Genomic DNA, 21,822 nt, shown 5'->3' with positions numbered 1-21,822 from the left:
CTTCATGGGCCAAGATCTGTGAGTACAAGGCAGTCCATTGCCATTGAGACCATAGTTACAATGTGCATTATTGACCACATTAACAAAACATTGCCGTTCCAGGTCTCTCACTCAATACTTCACTGTTTGAACACCCTTTCTGATAGTTGTGTGTCCAAGTCCATATCTCAGACTGAGAACAAAAGTACTGACCCAGCTTTTGGACCACGGGGTGCGTCACATCCGATCCGAGAACCATCAATTTGCTCTAATTCTCTCCTTTCTGGCCATCAGCAAACTTGTCCATGATGCTCTATCCATTCCTTTAAACCTTTTGCTTGAGTTTTTCTGAAGTCTCCAGTAAGTTGCCTTCTGAAGGCTATTTACTCTGCATCCACTGCATTCCCTTTAAGTTTGCCAAACACAGTTTGGCTGTCTTGATTTCTAAATGCTCAATAATAAATCTCAAATTATGAATTCTAGGGGTTTACCCACAACCGACATTAGAATATAAAAGCAAAGTACTGCAGATGCTGGAAATCTGAAATAAAAACAAGAAATGCTGGAAATACTCAGCAGGTCAGGCAGCATCTGTGGAGAGAGAAGCAGAGTTAACGTTTCAGGTCAGTGACCCTTCATCAGAACGCAGAACCAGTTCTGATGAAGGGTCACTGACCTGAAACGTTAACACTGCTTCTCTCTCCGCAATTGTTGACATTAGAATATGTTAAACTGCATTAGTATATAGTTACCTGGTCTATCCATCCTTCCCATCACACTCACACCACCTCTGGAATTCAGCTCTTTTATCCATGTTTGTATGAAGGCTGTAATGAGGAACTGAGTGCTGCTGGTGGAACTCTGATTTCTTCCTCCCTGTATCTTTCTGTCGGTTACTCTTTCTACCTCTGTGGCTGTTTGACTTTCATCTTTCTATTTTGTTAGCTCTTGTATAAATTTCATCATCTTGATCCGCCGAATCCCTAGTCTCCATTACCCTTCATCATCTGCGTTGGATTGGAGACTCATTGCACTGTCTCCTGCTTGTTCTTTCCCAGGAGCCTCAGCCCTTTGGACTCCTCAACTCTGCCTCCTGTTCCCCCTACAACCTTCTAAACCCAATCATGGTGCCAACTATCCAATGGCAGCACCCCAGCTCTGTCCCTGGTTCCCTGGTGGTCTAGTGATTAGGATTTGGCGCTTTCACCCTCACAGTCTGGGTTCAATTCCTGGTCAGGGAATTAAACTTTCTATGGAGGGCATGGAACCATAGTGGTTATGTTACTCGACTAGTGATCCAGAAGTTTTGAGACAAGAGTTCCATTCCCACCATAGCTGCTGGAGAATTAAAATTTACTTAATTAAATAAATCTGGAATAAAAAAACTAGTATCAGTAATACGAACGCATGAATTAGGAGCTGTGGTAGGCCATTCGACCCTTCAAGGCTGCTCCGCCATTCAGTATGATCATGGCTCATCTGTTTGTCTCGAATGCCACACTCCCATCTACCCCCGATAACCTTTGATTCCCCTGCCTTAAAAATATTCCATGACCCCGCCTCCACCACCTTCTGAGGCAGCGAGTTCCAAAGTCGCACAACCCTCTGAGAAAAAATTTCGCCACATCTCTGTCCTAAAAGGGCAACCTCTAATTTTAAAGCAGTGCCCCCCCTAGTTCTGGATGCCCCACAAGAGGAAACATCCTTTCCACATCCACCTTGTCAAGACCATTCAGGATCTTATATACTTAATCAAGTCTCCCCTCACTCTTTTAAACTTCAGTGAAAACAAGCCCAGTCTGTCCAACCTTTCCTCATAAAACAATCCGCTCATTCCAGGTATCAATCTAGTAAACCTCCTCTGAAGTGCCTCCAATGCATTCACATCCTTCCTTAAATGAGACCAAAACTACACACAGTATTCGAGATGTGGTCTCACCAATGCCCTGTATAACTGAAGCATAACATCCTTACTTTTATTTTCAATTCCTCTCTTAATAAAGGATAGTATTCCATTAGCATTCTTTATTTCTTGCTGTACCTGCATACTAACGTTTTGTGACTCATGCACTAGAACACCTAGATCCCTCTGCACTTCAGAATTCTGCAGTCGTTCTCCATTTAAGTAATAGTCTACTTTTTTATTCTTCCTGCCAAAGTGAACAACTTCACATTTTCCCACATTATACTCCATCTGCCAGATTTTTGCCCACTCACTCAACCCATCTATATCGGTCTGCAACCTCCTTACGCTCTCTTCACAACATACTTTCCTACCAATTTTTGTGTCTTCTGCAAATTTAGCTACCATGCCATCGCTCCGCTCATCTGAGTCATTGATATAAATTGTAAAAAGTTGAGGCCCCATCACAGATCCCTGCGGGACTCCACTCGTCACTCCTGCTAATCAGAAAAGGACCCATTTATGCCTACTCTGTTTTCTGGCAGCCAGCCAATCTTCTATCCACGCTAATATGTTACCCCCTACACCATGAGCTCCTACTTTGCACAATGACCTTTTCTGTGGCACCTTGTCAAATGTTGGTGCTCTGATCAGTCAGGAGCATGGGATTCAACCCTCTAGCTAGTTCCATCATGCAATTAGATCATGACTCATCATTACCTCAACTATACTTGATATACTTGAGTTTTTTGAGGAAGTGACCAAGATGATTGATGAAGGGCAGTGGATGTTATCTATATGGACTTCAGTAAAGCCTTTGACAAGGTCCCTCATGGCAGACTGGTACAAAAGCTGAAGTCACACGGGATCAGAGGTGAGCTGGCAAGATGGATACAGAACTGGCTCAGTCATAGAAGACAGAGGGTAGCAGCGGAAGAGTGCTTTTCTGAATGGAGGGATGTGACTAGTGGTGTTCCGCAGGGATCAGTGCTGGGACCTTTGCTCTTTGTAGTATATATAAATGATTTGGAGGAAAATGTAGCTGGTCTTGATTAGCAAGTTTGCAGACGACACAAAGGTTGGTGGAGTTGCGGATAGTGATGCAGATTGTCAGAGGATACAGCAGGTTATAGATCGGTTGGAGATCTGGGCGGAGAAATGGCAGATGGAGTTTAATCCGGGCAAATGTGAGGTAATGCATTTTGGAAGGTCTAATGCAGGTGGGAAGTATACAGTAAATGGCAGAACCCTTAGGAGTATTGACAGGCAGAGAGATCTGGGCGTACAGGTCACTGAAAGTGGCAATGCAGGTAGATAAGGTAGTCAAGAAGGCATACGGCATGCTTGCCTTCATCGGTTGGGGCATAGAGTATAAAAATTGGCAAGTCATGCTGCAGCTGTACAGAACTTTAGTTAGGCCACTTAGAATATTGCGTGCAATTCTGGTCGCCACACTACCAGAAGGACGTGGAGGCTTTGGAGAGGGTACAGAAGAGGTTTACCAGGATGTTGCCTGGTCTGGAGGGCATTAGCTATGAGGAGAGGTTGGATAAACTCGGATTGTTTTCACTGGAACGACGGAGGTGGAGGTGCGACATGATAGAGGTTGACAAAGTTATGAGCGGCATGGACAGAATGGATTCAAAGAACAAAGATAATTACAGCACAGGAACAGGCCCTTCGGCCCTCCAAGCCTGCGCCGATCCAGATCCTCTCTCTAAACATGTCGCCTATTTTCTAAGGTTCTGTATCTCTTTTCTTCCTGCCCATTCATGTATCTGTCTAGATACATCTTAAAAGACTCCATCGTGCCCGCATCTACCACTTCCGCTGGCAATGCGTTCCAGGTGCCCACCACCCTCTGCGTAAAGAACTTTCCACGCATATCCCCCCTAAACTTTTCCCCTTTCACTTTGAACTCGTGTCCTCTAGTAATTGAAACCCCCACTCTGGGAAAAAGCCTCTTGCTATCCACCCTGTCTATACCTCTCATGATTTTGTACACCTCAATCAGGTCCCCCCTCAACCTCCGTCTTTCTAATGAAAATAATCCTAATCTGCTCAACCTCTCTTCATAGCTAGCGCCCTCCATACCAGGCAACATCCTGGTGAACCCCCTCTGCACCCTCTCCAAAGCATCCACATCCTTTTGATAATGTGGCGACCAGAACTGTACGCAGTATTCCAAATGTGGCCGAACCAAAGTCCTATACAACTGTAACATGACCTGCCAACTCTTGTACTCAATGCCCCGTCCGATGAAGGAAAGCATGCCGTATGCCTTCTTGACCACTCTATTTACCTGCGTTGCCACCTTCAGGGAACAGTGGACCTGAACACCCAAATCTCTCTGGACATCAATTTTCCCCAGGACTTTTCCATTTACTGTATAGTTCACTCTTGAATTGGATCTTCCAAAATGCATCACCTCGCATTTGCCCTGATTGAACTCCATCTGCCATTTCTCTGCCCAACTCTCCAATCTATCTATATTCTGCTGTATTCTCTGACAGTCCCCTTCACTATCTGCTACTCCACCAATCTTAGTGTCGTCTGCAAACTTGCTAATCAGTCCACCTATACTTTCCTCCAAATCATTAATGTATATCACAAACAACAGTGGTCCCAGCACGGATCCCTGTGGAACACCACTGGTCACACGTCTCCATTTTGAGAAACTCCCTTCTACTGCTACTCTCTGTCTCCTGTTGCCCAGCCAGTTCTTTATCCATCTAGCTAGTACACCTTGGACCCCAAGCGCCTTCACTTTCTCCATCAGCCTGCCATGGGGAACCTTATCAAACGCCTTACTGAAGTCCATGTATATGACATCGACAGCCCTTCCCTCATCAATCAACTTTGTCACTTCCTCAAAGAATTCTATTAAGTTGGTAAGACATGACCTTCCCTGCACAAAACCATGTTGCCTATCACTGATGAGCCCATTTTCTTCCAAATGGGAATAGATCCTATCCCTCAATATCTTTTCCAGCAGCTTCCCTACCACTGACGTCAGGCTCACCGGTCTATAATTACCTGGATTATCCCTGCTACCCTTCTTAAACAAGGGGACAACATTAGCAATTCTCCAGTCCTCCGGGACCTCACCCGTGTTTAAGGATGCTGCAAAGATATCTGTTAAGGCCCCAGCTATTTCCTCTCTCGCTTCCCTCAGTAACCTGGGATAGATCCCATCCGGACCTGGGGACTTGTCCACCTTAATGCCCTTTAGAATACCCAACACTTCCTCCCTCCTTATGCCGACTTGACCTAGAGTAATCAAACATCTGTTCCTAACCTCAACATCCGTCATGTCCCTCTCCTCGGTGAATACCGATGCAAAGTACTCGTTTAGAATCTCACCCATTTTCTCTGAGTCCAAGCATAACATTCCTCCTTTGTCCTTTAGTGGGCCAATCCTTTCTCTAGTTACCCTCTTTCTCCTTATATATGAATAAAAGGCTTTGGGATTTTCCTTAACCCTGTTTGCTAAAGATATTTCATGACCCCTTTTAGCCCTCTTAATTCCTCGTTTCAGATTGGTCCTACATTTCCGATATTCTTTCAAAGCTTCGTCTTTCATCAGCCGCCTAGACCTTATGTATGCTTCCTTTTTCCTCTTAGCTAGTCTCACAATTTCACCTGTCATCCATGGTTCCCTAATCTTGCCATTTCTATCCCTCATTTTCACAGGAACATGTCTCTCCTGCGCGCTAATCAACCTCTCTTTAAAAGCCTCCCACATATCACATGTGGATTTACCTTCAAACAGCTGCTCCCAATCTACATTTCCCAGCTCCTGCCGAATTTTGGTATAGTTGGCCTTCCCCCAATTTAGCACTCTTCCTTTAGGACCACTCTCGTCTTTGTCCATGAGTATTTTAAAGCTTACGGAATTGTGATCACTATTCCCAAAGTAGTCCCCTACTGAAACTTCAACAGCCTGGCCGGGCTCATTCCCCAACACCAGGTCCAGTATGGCCCCTTCCCGAGTTGGACTATTTACATACTGCTCTAGAAAACCCTCCTGGATGCTCCTTACAAATTCTGCTCCATCTGGACCTCTAACACTAAGCGAATCCCAGTCAATGTTGGGAAAATTAAAATCTCCTATCACCACCACCCTGTTGCTCCTACATCTTTCCATAATCTGTTTACATATTTGTACCTCTATCTCACGCTCGCTGTTGGGAGGCCTGTAGTACAGCCCCAACATTGTTACAGCACCCTTCCTATTTCTGAGTTCTGTCCATATTGCCTCACTGCTCGAGTCCTCCATAGTGCCCTCCTTCAGCACAGCTGTGATATCCTCTTTGACCAGTAATGCAACTCCTCCACCCCTTTTACCTCCCTCTCTATCCCGCCTGAAGCATCGATATCCTGGGATATTTAGTTGCCAATCATGCCCTAGTCAGAAGCTTTTTCCCAGGGTGGAAGAGTCAGTTACTAGGGGACATAGGTTTAAGGTACGAGGGGCAAAGTTTAGAGGGGATGTGCGAGGCAAGTTCTTTACACAGAGGGTGGTGAGTGCCTGGAACCTGCTGCCGGGGGAGCTGGTGGAAGCAGGTACGATAGCGACGTTTAAGAGGCATCTTGACAAATATATGAATAGGATGGGAATAGAGGGATATGGTCCCTGGAGGTGCAGAAGGTTTTAGTTTAGGCAGGCATCACGATCAGTGCAGGCTTGGAGGGCCGAATGGCCTGTTCCTGTGCTGTACTGTTCTTTGTATGCAAAGATTTCCACATTTCCATCACTCTTTTTGTGGAAAAAGTGATTCCTGATCCCATCTCTGAACAGGTAGCTCTAATTTTAAGATTAAACCCCCTTGTTCCGGATTCCCCCACCAGAGGTAATAGTTTCTCTGTATCTATCCTATCAAATCCTTTTAGCATCTTTAAACACCTCAAGTGGACCTCCCTTTAACCTTCTAGGCGCAAGGAAATACAAACTAAGTGTACAATTATATATCTTTAAGCTACTTCCTGGACTGGTGAAATTTCCCTGCAACTATGAGTAATTTGGTTACCAATTACTCAAAACCGAGCTTCCATCAAGTCTCAACAGCAGCTCCTATTTGTCTTTATTTTTCCAGACACCTACACATAATATTCATTGTAATTAAATAAACTCATCCATTAAGGAACTGCTTTCATCTCACTGCCTACTGTCAATGTTTAAATGTTGAGGTCGCTTCTGTTGTGTAATATCAGTTTACTGAGTATATTTTTTTCCATTTATTTTTCTGAATCTTGTGCTGCTGGAGACAAAGCATAAAACCCTTTCCATTTCAGCAACTGAGTATCAGCATCTTGTCAGTTATAGCATGGTGTAAAGCTCCCCCTACACTGTCCCCCATCAAACACTCCCAGGCAGATACAGCATGGGGTTAGATACAGAGTAAAGCTCCCTCTACACTATGCATCCCTACAGCTAGTAGATAGTCTATTATCTCTTCTGTCTGAACAGCAGTTAAGCCTAGCTCCCAGAAGCAACGAGCCAGAACATATGAACCTACGAACATACTAATTCGGAGCAGGAGTCGGCCACTCGGCTCCTCGAATCTGCTCTGCCATTCAACAAGTTTATGGTTAATCTGATTGTAACCTCAACTCCACGTTCCTGCCTATCCTCAATAATCTTTCACCCCCTTGCTTATCAAGAATCTATCTACCTCTGCCTTAAACATATTCAAAGACTATGCTTCCAACGTCTTTTGAGGAAGAGAGTAAAGGTGTACAAAGGAAACCCGACTGAGCCCGAATGCCAGACCCAGAAGCCCGACATGACTCGGCCCGAACCCGACACATGTCGGGACCCATCGAGGTTGGGTCGGGTAGCAGGCCTTCACCCATGTACTGATGTAAAGGCCTGCTACCCGATCCCGTCAGGTTCGGGCCAGGTCATGTCGGGCTTCCGGGTATGGCATTCGGACTGGGGTTGGGTTTCCTTTGCATACCTTTAGAAGAGAGTTCCAAAGACTCACGACCCTCTGAGAAAAAATTTCTCCTCATAACTGTCTTAAATAGGCGACCCCTTATTTTTAAACAGTGACCCCTAGTTCTAGATTCTCCCAGAAGAGGAAACATCCTTTCCTCATCCACCCTGTCAAGACCCCTCAGAATCTTATATGTTTCAGTCAAGTCACCTCTTACTCTTCTAAGATGCAGCGGATACAAGCTTAACCTGTCCAACCTTTCCTCATGAGACAACCTACCCGTTCCAGGTATTAGTCTAGTAAACCTTCTCTGAACTGCTTCCAACTCATTTACATCCTTCCTTAAATAGAAACATAGAAAATAGGAGCAGGAGTAGACCATTCGGCCCTTCGAGCCTGTTCCGCCATTCATTATGATCATGGCTGATCATCCAACTCAGTAACCTGTTCCCGCTTTCCTCCCATGTCCTTTGATCCCTTTCACCCCCAGAGCTATATCTAACTCCTTTGTGAAAACATGCAATGTTTTGGCCTCAACTGCTTTCTGTGGTAGCGAATTCCACAGGTTCACCACTCTCTGGGTGAAGAAATTTCTCCTCATCTCAGTCCTGAAAGGTTTACCCCGTATCCTTAGACTATGACCCCTGGTTCTGGACTCCCCCACCATCGGGAACATCCTTCCTGCATCTACCCTGTCAAGCCCTGTTAGAATTTTATAGGTTTCTATGAGATCCCCCCTCACTCTTCTGAACTCCAGTGAATATAATCCTAACCGACTCAATCTCTCCTCATACATCAGTCCTGCCATCCCAGGAATCAGTCTGGTAAACCTTCGCTGCACTCCCTCTATAGCAAGAACATCCTTCCTCAGATAAGGAGACCAAAACTGCACACAATATTCCAGGTGTGGCCTCACCAATGCCCTGTATAGCTGAAGCATAAGCTTGTAGTTTTGTGCTTTCTGGCTCCCTCCCTTTTTGAATAAACTTCTGCCACTACACCGCTCAGTCTCACAACTGGCCCCACAACTTTTTCTTCCAGATGGAAGCTTATTTTATAAACCATTCTAGTGTGAAATTAAATCTTAAATTAGTGAAAATTCTGTCACAGGTCTGTCAGTACTGTCGGACATATATCCAGCCCGAATTTTGCCCCGGCTACTGGAGGAATATCAGATGTCACCACAAGGAGCTGAGAAAACAAGATGTGTGGAAACGCGGATGAAGATGGGAGAAGTCCTGATGCGAAGTACAAGAGCATTGGGTGAGAGCAGTTTGATTATTGGGTGTATTTCCAACTTGTGGTAACACTGCATGGGTTTCGGTGGAAGATTCGGAATGTGCAACCTTCCTATGCTCAGCCACTGGAGCAGGACGCAGTTGGAGCTGTTGCTGCCACCCAAGTATAAGGCTCTTGTACATTTGTCTGTGATTCCGCTGCTTGTCACTGCCAATATTTAAATGGTGAAAAGCTAGGTGTGGTGGAGGTCCAGACGTTTTTTATTTGTTCATGGGTGTGGGTGTCCCTGACCAGCCAGTATTTATTGCCCATCCCTGATTGCCCTTGAGAAGGTTGTGGTGAGCCATCTTCTTGAACTACTACGGTCCATTTGGTGTAGATACACCAAGAGTGTTAGGAAGGGAGTTCCAGACTTTTGACGTAGCACCAGTATAAGAACGGTGATATAGTTCCAAGTCAGGATGGTATGTGACTTGGAGGGGAACTTGCATGTGGTGGTGTTCTCATGTGTCTGTTGTCATAGAATAGTTACAACTCAGAAAGAGGCCATTCAGTCCGTCACGTCCTTGCTGGCTCTCTAAGAGCTACTCAGCTAGTCTCACTCCCCTGCCTTTTCCCCATAGCCCTGTAAATTCTTTCTCTTTAGAGAATTATCCAATTCTCTTTTGAAAGACATGATTGAATCTGCCTCCACCAGACTCTCAGGCAGTGCATTCCAAATCCTAAACACTTGTTGAACGAAAAAGCTTTTCCTCATGTAGCCTCAGGGTCTTTTGCCAATCACCTTAAATGTGGTTCTTGACCCTTTTTTAGCTGATAGAGATAGCAGGATTGGAGTGTGCTGTCGAAGGAGCCTTGGCAAGTTGCTGCAGTGAATCTTGTAGAATGGTACACACTGCTGCCACCGTTTGTGGAGGGAGTAAATGTTAAAAGTGGTGGATGGGGTGCCAATCAAACGGGCTGTTTTGTCCTGGATGGTGTTGAGCTTCTTGAGTGTTGGAGCTGCGCTCATCCCAGCTAGTGGAGAGTATTCCATCACATTCCTGACTTGTGCCTAGTAGATTTGGGGAGTTAGGAGGTGATGAGTTACTCGCTGCAGAATTCCCAGCCTCAGACCTGCTCTTGCAGCCATAGTATTTATGTGGCTGGTCCAGGTCAGTTTCTGGTAAATGGTAGCCAATGCCCCCCTCCCCCCCCCACCCCCAGGATGTTGATAGTGGGGAAATGGTTGGATTCAGTCTTCTTGGAGATGGTCATTGCCTGGCACTTTTGTGGCGCGAATGTTTCTTGCCACTTATCAGACTAAGCCTGAATGTTTGGGTTTTGCTGCCTATAGGTACAGCTTGCTTCGGTATCTGATTAGTTGAGAATGGAGCTGAAGATTGTGCAGTCATCAGCTAAAATCCCCAACTGTGAACTTAGAATGGAGGGAATGTCACTAATGAAGCATCTGAAGATGTTTGGGCCTAGGACACTGCCTTGAGGAACTCCTGCAGTCGTGTCCTGGGGCTAAGATGATTAGCCTACATCAACCAGAACCATCTTCCTTTGTGCTAAGTATGACTCCACCAGTAGACTGTTTTCCCCATAATTCCCATTGGCTCCCATAATTAGGGGGACAGACAGGCATTTCTGTAACTGTCATTTTGAGTCCCACATGGTGTGTTGCCTCCCTGGTGCCAGGGTAAAGGACATCAGAGAGAGGGTGCAGAAAACTGTAGGGGGAGGGAGTGAGCCAGAAGTTGTGGTACACGTCGGTGCCAATGACATAGTGAGTAGATATGGAGATCCTATGGTCAGATTTTCAGGAGATAGGGAGGAAGTCAAAGAGTAGGACCTCGAAGGTAGTAATCTCTGGATTACTCCCAGTACCATGTGCTAGCGAGAGTAGAAATAGAAAGTTAGGGAGGAGCAATGTGTGGCGTGAAGCATGGTGCAGGAGGGAGGGCTTCAGATTCTTGGGGCCTTGGGACCAGTTCTGGGCACCTATTCAAAAGAGACGGGTTCCACATCAACAGGACTGGGACCAATATCCTTGTGGGAAGGTTCACTAGTGTGGTTGAGGAGGGTTTAAACTAAATTGGCAGGTGCTGGGCACCAGCATATAGACGTAGAAAAGAGGAATAAGGTGCATAAAGGAGTAACAGGGATACATAGTATGAGAGAAGGAAGTAGTACCATTATAGATAAGATCAGACTAAGAAGGACTACAAGGAATACAGAGACAGGTTGAGAATGCTTATATGTGAATGTACAAAGTGTGGTGAATAAAGCTGGTGAACCACAAGCACAAATAACAGTGTGGGAATATGATGTCGTAGAGTGGCAATAACAGAAACATGGATTAAAATGGTGAGGACTGGGTGCTTAATGTTCAAGGATATAAAGTGTTTAGAAAAGATAGGGAAGGACAAAAGGGAAGTGGGGTGGCTAAATACTGAATAGGGAATTCGTTGTAGTATTGGAAAGAGAGGATGTCCTTGAGGGGGCAGGGACAAAATCCATTTGGTTAGAGTTGAGATGCAAGAAAAGTATGATCATGCTACTGGGGATATTCTACTGGCCTCCAGATAGTGGCGAGATAGAGGAGCAAATCTGCGGGGAAATGACAGAGATGTGCAAAAACTAGAGTGGTGATATTGGGGGGCTATAATTACCCAAATATTGATTGGGAAATGTTAGAATAAAGGTTAAAGAAGGGGAGGAAGTTTTGAAATGTGTTCAGGAGAATTTCCTTGACCAATATGTTCTTGGTCCAACTCGGAAGGAGGCATTTCTGGATCTGGTGCTGGGGAATGAGGTGGGCCAAGTCTCTCTGGGGGAACACTTGGGTAAGAGTGATCATTGTATCATAATGTTTAGATTAGTACTGGAGAAGAGCAAGGACAATCTAAAGTAGAATTTCTAAATTGGAAGAGGGCTAACTTCAGTGGGATGAAACGGAATCTAGCCAGTCTAAAATGGAACCAAAGACAGATAGGGAAATCTAACTGAACAATGGGTCATCTTTAAGGAGGAGATGTTACAGGTACAGGCTAGGTACATTCCAACAAAGCCGAAAGGTAGGTGAACGAAAGAAAAGGTTCCTTGGACGATGAGGGTGGTAGAGAATGTGTATGTCAGGTGAGCTCTTCAAGCCAGAACCAGACCAAATATAATATGTTGTGAGGGGAAGTGAAGAGGAAAATAAGACTGGTAAAGTGAGAACATGAGAATTAAATGGCACTTAACATAAAAGGGGATCCAAAAATCATCTACCGGCATTTTAGTAGTAAGTGGGTAGTAAGAAGTAGGGTGGGACCTATTAGGGACAAAGAGACGCAGGGCACGCTAGAGTACTTAATGAGCACTTTGTATCAGTGTTTACCAAGGAAGAGGATGCTGACAAAATATTGGTAAAAGCGGAGATGGTTGAGGTAATGGGTGGGATGAAAATTGGTAGGCAGCATGTACTGGAAAGGCTGGCTATGCTTGGAGTGGATAAGTTGCCTGGTCTGGATGCTAATAGTCATAGAGAGATACAGCACTGAAACAGGCCCTTCGGCCCACCGAGTCCGCACCGACCACCAACCACCCATTTATACTAATCCTATATTAATCCTCACTTTTCCCTCTCACATCCCTACCTTCCCTCAATTCTCCTACCACCTACCTACACTAGGGGCAATTTTTCACAATGGCCAATTTACCTATCAACCCGCAAGTCTTTGGCTGTGGGAGGAAACTGGAGCACTCGGAGGAAACTCACGCGGTCACAGGGAGAACTTGCAAACTCCGCACAGGAAGTACCCAGAACCGAACCCTGGTTGCTGGAGCTGTGGGGCTGTGGTGCTAATCACTGTGCCGCCCAGGTTGCTAAAGGAAGTGGGAATGGAGGTAGCGGAAGGGCTTGCCATAATTCCAATCTTCCCTAGATATGAGGGAGGTGCCAGAGAATTGGAAAGTGACAAATGTGACGGCCTTGTTCACGAATGAGTGTAAGGACTGCCCAGTAACTACAGGCCAGTCAGTTTAATATCAGTGGTGGGTAAGGCTTTAGAGACAATAATCAGGGAAAGAATCAACAGGTTTGAGTTAGTTAATGATGGCCAGCATGGATTTGTAAAAGGCAGATCTTGCTTGACCAATCTATTTGAATTTTTTGATGAAGTAACAGACAAGGTTGATGAAGGGAATGTGGTGGATATTGTCTATATGGATTTTAAGAAAGTGACAAAGTATCCTATAAAAGGCTGATTATCAAAATTGAGGCTCATGGAATTAGGAGGGTCAGTGTCAACTTGGATAAAAAAATTGGCTTAAGGACAGAAAACAGTCAGTAAATGGCTGGTTTTCAGACTGGAGGATGGTAAACAGTGTTCTCCAAGGGTCAATGCTAGAACCACTGTTTTTTTTGATATATTTAAATGACTTGGATATTGGAATACAGGGTAAAATTTAAAAATTTGCAGATAAACTTGGAGGTGTAGCAAGCAGTGAGGATGATGCCATTAGACTGCAGCAGGACGTGGATAGGCTAGCAAAATGGGCAGACAAGTGACAGATGGAATTTAATAGAGAAATGTGAGGTATTGCATTTTGACAGAAGGGATAGGGATAGGCAATATATACTTAATGGCACAGTTCTAAAGAGTGTGCAGGGAGAGAGGGACCTGGGGGTTCATGTGCATAGATCGTTGAAGCCCATTCTACACAATCTCTCCTCATAGGGCAGCCCTCTCATCCAATGGAGTGAACCTATGTTTCTTCTTTCTTTCTTTCTTTCGGGCCTCCTTATATTCTTCTTTAGGTATGGAGACCAAAATTGTGCATAGATTCCAGGTGTTTTCTCACAAAAGCCCTGTACAATTGCAGCATGACTTCCTTACTTTTATATTTACAAAAGGCATTTGATACGCTTCCAGACAAGATTTTAATCAAAAATGCAAGTGCGCAGAATTGGAAGTAGCCGCATGACATGGATTGGTAATTGGTTGGAAGATAGGAGAGAGAAGACTTGATTTTAATCCCTCCCCCCAGTGGGCGTAACGGAGGTTTGGGGTTAAGCTGACCCCATTCCTACCTGTTTAAATTTTAACATCCATAAATCAGGGTGTTGCTAAGGCTCCTGCAAACATAGGCTGGGGACTAATTAACGTTCAAACGTTGCGGTTTGATGATATCGTGGGCGCTGTGGTTTAAATTTAATAGTGAGCGAGGGGGAGGCCTGTATCAGGTACCCCAGTCTCTCGCAAATGAGCCACGTGACCTTGTTGCAGTTACCTTTGACATAGGAATTAGGAGCAGGAGTAGGCCACTCGGCCCTTCAAGCCTGCTTCGCCATTCAATAAGTTCATGACTGAACTCATTACATCACATTTCCACCTACCCCTGATAACCTTCCATCCCCCTTGCTTATCAAGAATCTATCTCCCTCTGCCTTAAAAATATTCAAAGACTCTGCTTCCACTGCCTTTTGAGGAAGAGAGTTCCAAAGACTCTCAACCCTCTGAGAGAAAACATTTCTCCTCATCTCTGTCTTAAATGGGCGACCCCTTATTTTTAAACAGTGAACCCTAGTTCTACATTCTCCCACAAGAGGAAACATCCTTTCCACATCCACCCTGTCAAGGCCCCTCAGGATCTTATATGTTTCAATCAAGTTGCCTCTTACTCTTTTAAATTCCAGTGAATACAAGCCTACCCTGTCCAGTCTTTCCTCTTGAGACAGCTCGCCCATTCCAGGTATTAATTTAGTAAACCTTCTCTGCATTTACATCCTTCCTTAAATAAGGAGACCAGTACTGTACACAGTACTCCAGATGTGGTCTCACCAATGCCCTGCTTGGCAGAAGCATAACCTCCCTACTTTTGTATTCAATTCCCCTTGCGATAAATGATAACATTCTATTAACTTTCCTAATTACGTGCTGTACCTGCATACTAACCTTTTGTGATTCATGCATTAGGACATCCAGATCCCTCTGCATCTCAGAGCTTTGCAATCTCTCACCATTTAGATAATATGCTTCTTTTATTCTTCCTGCCAAAGTGGACAATTTCACACCTTCCCACATTGTACTCCATTTGCCAGGTTTTTGCCTACTCACGTAACCTATCTATATCCCTTTATAGCCTCCTTATGTCCTCTTCACAAGTTACTTTCCTACCTATCTTCATAAGCAAATTTAGCAACCATACCTTCGGTCCCTTCATCCAAGTCATTTATATGAATTGTAAAAGGTTGAAGCCCCAGCACAGATCCCTGTGACACACCACTTATTACATCTTGCCAACCAGAAAATGACCCGTTTATACCGACTCTCTGTTTCCTGTTAACTAGCCAATCTTCTATCCATGCCAATATGTTACCCCCTACACCATGAGCTTTTATTTTCTGCAATAACCTTTGATGTCGCATCTTATCAAATGCCTTCTGGAAATCTAAGTACAATACATCCACTGGTTCCCTTTATCCACAGCACATGTAACTCCCTCAAAGAACTTCAATACCTTGGTTAAACATGATTTCCCTTTCACAAAATCATGTTGATTCTGCCTGATTATCTTGAATTTTTCTAAATGCCCTGCTTTAACGTCTTTTATAATAGCTTCTAATATTTTCTCTAAGACAGATGTTAAGCTAACTGGCCTGTAGTTTCCTGCTTTCTGTCTCCCTTCCTTTTTGAATCACTCACACCACTCAATGCACTGATCTTTGGGGTTAGCGATCGCTTCACTCACTGACAGGAGAGAAGTTACTTTGAAGATCAAGGTAGGAAATGAACGTATAGGTACTGTGGCAGCAGAACCAAGGTGAGTGTTGCCAAATGGACAAGGCAAGTTCTGATGATCTTATGAGTGATCACAAGCCTTTGACCTCCTCTCGACCAGAACATGGACCCCAATTTCATCTCTCCCACCGAACACCAATGGTGACTTGGAGCGACCATCCTGTTCTGACATTTTGTTCATTGATAGGATGTGGATGGCACTGGCAAAGCCAGCATTTATTGCCCATCCCTAATTGTCCTTGAGAAGGTGATGGTGAGCCGTCACCTTGAACCTGTGCAGTCCATGTGGTGTAGATACACCTACATTGCTGTCCGGGAGTTCAGTATTGCAACTAATTCTCCTTTCTGCTTTCTCTTGCTGTCTGTCTCTCTCACCATCTCGCTCCCTCCTCTCTCCCTGCCCTGCCTCCCCCCCGCTATTCCTCCCTTCTTGCCTCTCACGCCCTATCTGTTTACCACTCACTCCTTTTTTGTCCCCCCAAATGTAACCCTTTCTGTCTCTCTCTTTCCCCCCCCCAGGTGAGATAGCCTCACATTATCGTGACCCATTGATCCGTGCGTTCTTGATGGGGACGAGAGATTCAGATGGTACACTGCGGGCCAGTAGCCTGTCGAACTTGGGGGAGCTTTGTCAACGTCTGGACTTCGCTTTGGGATCAGTTATTCACGAGGTAAGCACATGGCTGAGGGTGTGGAAGTGAACAACATATCTTGCATCTTAAAGCCTTTTCTTGTATTTGTGCCTTGTGTTACGGCCACATGGTGAGGGGTGTGGGTGGTTCCCACTGTTCGACTCCCACCTGACTGTAGCAAGTGTTTTTTATTATTAGAGTTTTACCACTTTGTACTTTATTTTTCCAATAAGCAGGCAGTGACAGGTTTCTTGTAGGTTTAAAACAGAAGATGAATTATTTATTGAGCAATAAGCCTTGTCCCGAAATTGTTGCAACTACACCTACTCACAAATTCACTTGCACACACACGCACAAGAAGAGGCAGTTGGAGAGGAATAAGTGGTTTCAAGTGAGGTAGGGTTTCTGGGACACTACTGCTCACAGGTGGTTGTCCAGCTTCTGCACTCTGCTGTGGCACTAGATGAGGCATCTCCCTCACACTTGGCTTGCCTGTTTGGAAGCTTTCCTTGTCCCTATTTAAATCTTTAAAGAAGGTTTCGGCTAACCATATCTCTGGTGCTTTTCCTTCAACCTTTACTGCTTTTATCTCAGCTCCTTTAAATTCTTCTGGCTCTATCTTGGCCTTTTTAAATTCTACTGGCTTTCCTTTTGCCTCTAATCTTTACTGGCCCAATCACCACCTGTGGGATTTTATTTTATTCGTTCTTGGGATGTGGGTGTCGCTGGCTAGGCCAGCATTTATTGCCCATTCCTAATTACCCTTGAGAAGGTGCTGGTGAGCTGCCTTCTTGAACTGCTGCAGTCTTTGGGGTGTTAGGAAGGGAGTTTCAGGATTTTGACCCAGCAACAGTGTTGGAACAGCGATATAGTTCCAGGTTAAGATGGTGTGCAGCTTGGAGGGGAATTTGCAGGTGCTGGTTTAGTTTAGAGATACAGCACTGAAACAGGCCCTTCGGCCCACCGAGTCTGTGCCGACCATCAACCACCCATTTATACTAATCCTACACTAATCCCATATTCCTACCACATCCCCACCTGTCCCTATATTTCCCTACCACCTACCTATACTAGGGGCAATTTATAATGGCCAATTTACCTACCAACCTGCAAGTCTTTTGGCTTGTGGGAGGAAACCGGAGCACCCGGAGGAAACCCACGCAGACACAGGGAGAACTTGCAAACTCTACACAGGCAGTACCCAGAATTGAACCCGGGTCGCTGGAGCTGTGAGGCTGCGGTGCTAACCACTGCGCCACTGTGTTCCCATGCATCTGCTGCCCTTGTCCTTCTAGATGGTAGAGGTCGTAGGTTTGGAAGGAGCCTTGGTGAGTTGCTGTACTGCATCTTGTAGATAATACACACTGCTGCCAGTGTGCGTCGGTGTGAAGGGAGTGAATGTTTAATGTGGTGGATGGGGTACCAATCAAGTGGGCTGCTTTATCCTGGATGGTGTCGACTTCTTGAGTGTTGTTAGAGCTGCACCCATCCAGGCAAGTGGAGAGTATTCCATCACACCCCTGACTTGTGCCTTGTAGATGGTGGACAGGCATTGGGGAATCAGGAGGTGAGTTACTCACCTCAGAATTCCCAGCCTCTGACCTGCTCTTGTAGCCACAGTATTTATGTGGCTGGTCCAGTTCAGTTTCTGGTCAATGGTGACCCCCAGTATGTTGATAGTGGGAGATTCAGCAATGATAGTGCAATTGAATGTTATGGGGAGATAGTTAGATTCTCTATTGTTGGAGATGGTCATTGCCTGGCACTTGTGTGGTGCGAATGTTGCTTGCCACTTATCAGCCCAGGCTTGATTGTTGTCCAGATCCTGCTGCATATGGACACAGACTGCTTCAGTATCTGAGAAGTTGCAAACGGTGCTGAACATTGTGCAATCATCAGCAAACATCTCAACTTCTGACCTTATGATGAAGGGAAGGTCATTGATGAAACAGCTGAAGATGGTTGGGCCTAGAATGCTGGGACTTCCTCAGCCCTCTGCAGCTGTGCAGAGATTTTTTTGTTTCTTCAGTTTCTCCAGTCCCCATGGACAATCCTGGACCGTCTAGGTACAATACTGTGCTTCCTGCCAAGTCATCGCCCAGCAATAGGTTGATCCCCTGCATTGGTAAGCTTGGAATGATCCCCACCGTCACTACCCCAGTGACCAACTTACTCTGTGGTTAATCTTTAACTGAGGAACTTTTAAGTATTTGCCTTTTACCCATTCTGTGGTATTTGTTCAGATTTTGAGTGGCTTCTTTAGAACATTAGAACATTACAGCGCAGTACAGGCCCTTCGGCCCTCGATGTTGCGCTGACCTGTGAAACCATCTGACCTACACTATTCCATTTTCATCCATATGTCTATCCAATGACCACTTAAATGCCCTTAAAGTTGGCGAGTCTACTACTGTTGCAGGCAGGGCGTTCCACGCCCCTACTACTCTCTGTGTAAAGAAACTACCTCTGACATCTGTCCTATATCTATCACCCCTCAACTTAAAGCTATGTCCCCTCGTGTTTGCCATCACCATCCGAGGAAAAAGACTCTCACTATCCACCCTATCTAACCCTCTGATTATCTTATATGTCTCTATTAAGTCACCTCTCCTCCTCCTTCTCTCTAACGAAAACAACCTCAAGTCCCTCGGCCTTTCCTCGTAAGACCTTCCCTCCATACCAGGCAACATCCTAGTAAATCTTCTCTGTAACCTTTCTCGCTGTTTCCTCTCTTCTGCAGTTGTATTTCCTCTGTTTTGTTACTTTTTCATCTGCAACCGCATTCTAGCAAGAATTATTGATTCAGACTCTGATTCCTTGCTTTCTTCCTCTAGTCCAGTGGTAAGTTTAAAATAATAGCTAGACTCTTCAGTTCAGGTTTCTTTGCTTTTTGTTTGAAAGTGATTCCCATCTCTGTAGCTCAGCTTTTTAAAATCTTCAATATTTAACTTATCATGGGATATGTCTCCCTGCTCTACAAACTCTCCTGCATTAAATGTTGCCACCTCTTTTGTTTCTAGAGAATAAACAAAAGAATACAAGAAAACTTGTTTGTTTACTTTTCCACAATTTCAGAGATGGATTTTCCTCCCCTTTTTCAAATCTCTCGTTTGTCTGGCAGTTTAGACCCTGACTTCGAGTCCCCAGTTTGTTACGGCCACGTGGTGAGGGGTGTGGGTTGTTCCCATTGGTCAACTCTCACCTGACTGCAGTAGATATTTTTTGTTATTAGGGTTTTAACTCCTTTGTGTTTTATTTGCCAAATAAATAGTGCCGGGTTTTCTTGTAGGTTTAAAAACAGAAGATTAGCTATTTATTGATCAATATGCCTTATCCCGAAATTGTCACAACTGCACCCACTTACGCATTTGCTTAAGCGCACACACACACACACACACACACACACACACACACACGAAAAGGGGTACGAACACATAAACCTATGAATTAGGAGCAGGAGTAGGCCACTCAGCCCTTCGAGCATCTCTGATTTTAATTGCTCCACGATTGGTGGCTGTGCCTTCAGTTGCCTCTGCCCTAACCCCTGGAATTCCCCCTTGCTTTCCTCCTTTAAGACACTGCTTGAACCTACCTCTTTGACCAAGCTTTTTGACTACACCCCTAATATTTCATTATATGACTCGGTGTAATATTTTGTTTCATAATTAAAATAATTTTTTTTTATGGGATCTGGGCGTTGTTGGCAACGCCAGCATTTGTTGCCCATCCCCAATTGCCCATGACAACTGAGGGGCTTGCTAGGCCATTTCAAAGGGCAGTTAAGAGTCAATCACATTGCTGTGGGTCTGGAGTCACATGTAGGCCAGACCAGGTAATGACAGCAGATTTCCTTCCCTAAAGAACATTAGTGAACCAGATGGGTTTTTATGACAATCAATGATAGTTTCATGACACTATTACTGAGACTAGCTTTCAATTAATTAATTGAATTCAGGTTCCACCAGCTACCATGGTGGGTTTTGGACCTGTGTCCCCAGGACATTGAACTAGTTCAATGACAGTATTACTACGCCACCATCTCCCCTTTGCTCCTGTGAAGTGCCTTAGGATGTTTTATTATGTTAAAGGCGCTATATGAATATGTTGTTGAAGGCACTGATGCAGTTACCCAGCACTGTTTGGAGTTCCACTTACAGATGAAATAATCTCTGGGGCCTGTCAGTCCAAAGGAACAGATTGGGATTACTGTTTTGCTCACTGTTGCTGATCTCTGGAGTCACTTATTCTGTGGATTCCCCCAAGTTGATGAACTAGTTTATAAATCTCATTTGAAAAGGGTTCGGTACAATGCAAGGACTCCACATATAAATCCACTCCTGATTTCTGTCCCTCGGTATTCACTCCATTTCTCTCCATTGTCTGTTGTGCCTTCACCCATCAAAGTCATTGCCCTCGGCCCTTCACCACACTTATCACAACACCCACAAACACTCCTGACTGGAAACTGCACTGAGATCTGGAGAAGCCCTTAGATATGGAGTGTGTCCTTGCACTGTTCACACAGCAATCAAGTATGACCTGTGAAATAGCCCAGCCAATCAGGCTGTATGTTCATTCACAGTCACATCTTACAAAGCACGCAATATGGTCACTGTCAGTCACCAGTCACTACTGGTCATGTGAATGATGGTTGGTGGCGCTGATTGATAAGTGGTGGTGATTTGCCCAAGGACGGGTGCTCATTTCTCCATGCCTCGAGGTCCTGTGATTTCCTCTTCAGTTGCTCGTAAGAGTATTCCAATTTTTAACTTATATGAGAAATGAGCAATATAATTAGGGAAAAAGTACATGAGGAAACACAAGTTCTCTTCCCGAAGAATCCTCCGCCTGTAAACAGCTGTTGTCTCTCGAGGTGCCAGCTCTTCCACTATCACCACCAATAATTCACTAGTTCCACTATTGTCCATGGCTCATAACCCTGAGCATGGGACCCTTACCTGGGCCTGAGGCAATTCACGAAAGGACAGGACGAACACTCCCTGAGGTCTAACATGACTGGTCTAATATTGAGGGTCTAGTCAAGACAAAGAAGGAGGCATATGTCAGGTATAGGCAGCTGGGATCGAGCGAGTCCCTCGAGCAGTATAGGGGATGTAGGACTACACTTAAGGAGGAAATTAGGAGGGCGAAAAGGGGCCATGAGATTTCCCTGGCAGATAAGATAAAGGAGAATCCTAAAAGATTCTATAAGTATATTAAGAGTAAAAGGGTAGCTAGGAAGAGAGTAGGTCCCCTTAAGGATCAGTGTGGTAATCTATGTGTGGAGCCACGGGAAATGGGCGAGGTCTTAAATGAATATTTCTCGTCCATATTTACCATGGAGAAGGCCATGGAAG

General features: G+C 44.9%; 1 protein-coding gene across 2 annotated transcripts in view; it reads left to right on the top strand.

Annotated features, from left to right (window-relative positions):
- Positions 1-21,822, top strand: part of tango6 (transport and golgi organization 6 homolog (Drosophila)) — a 209,881-nt gene that overhangs the window by 144,449 nt on the left and 43,610 nt on the right. For both annotated transcript variants that reach the window (XM_068048952.1, XM_068048951.1), the window contains 2 exons: positions 8,932-9,084; positions 16,353-16,504. In XM_068048952.1, coding sequence (XP_067905053.1) covers positions 8,932-9,084; positions 16,353-16,504 — 305 coding nt within the window. The remainder of the gene's footprint in view (positions 1-8,931; positions 9,085-16,352; positions 16,505-21,822) is intronic.

This window comes from Heterodontus francisci, chromosome 17, assembly GCF_036365525.1.
Source record: "Heterodontus francisci isolate sHetFra1 chromosome 17, sHetFra1.hap1, whole genome shotgun sequence".
NCBI classification, from domain to species: Eukaryota; Metazoa; Chordata; class Chondrichthyes; order Heterodontiformes; family Heterodontidae; genus Heterodontus; species Heterodontus francisci.
The sequence above is the reverse complement of the archived record's forward strand: the minus strand, read 5'-3'. Positions and strand labels throughout refer to the sequence as shown.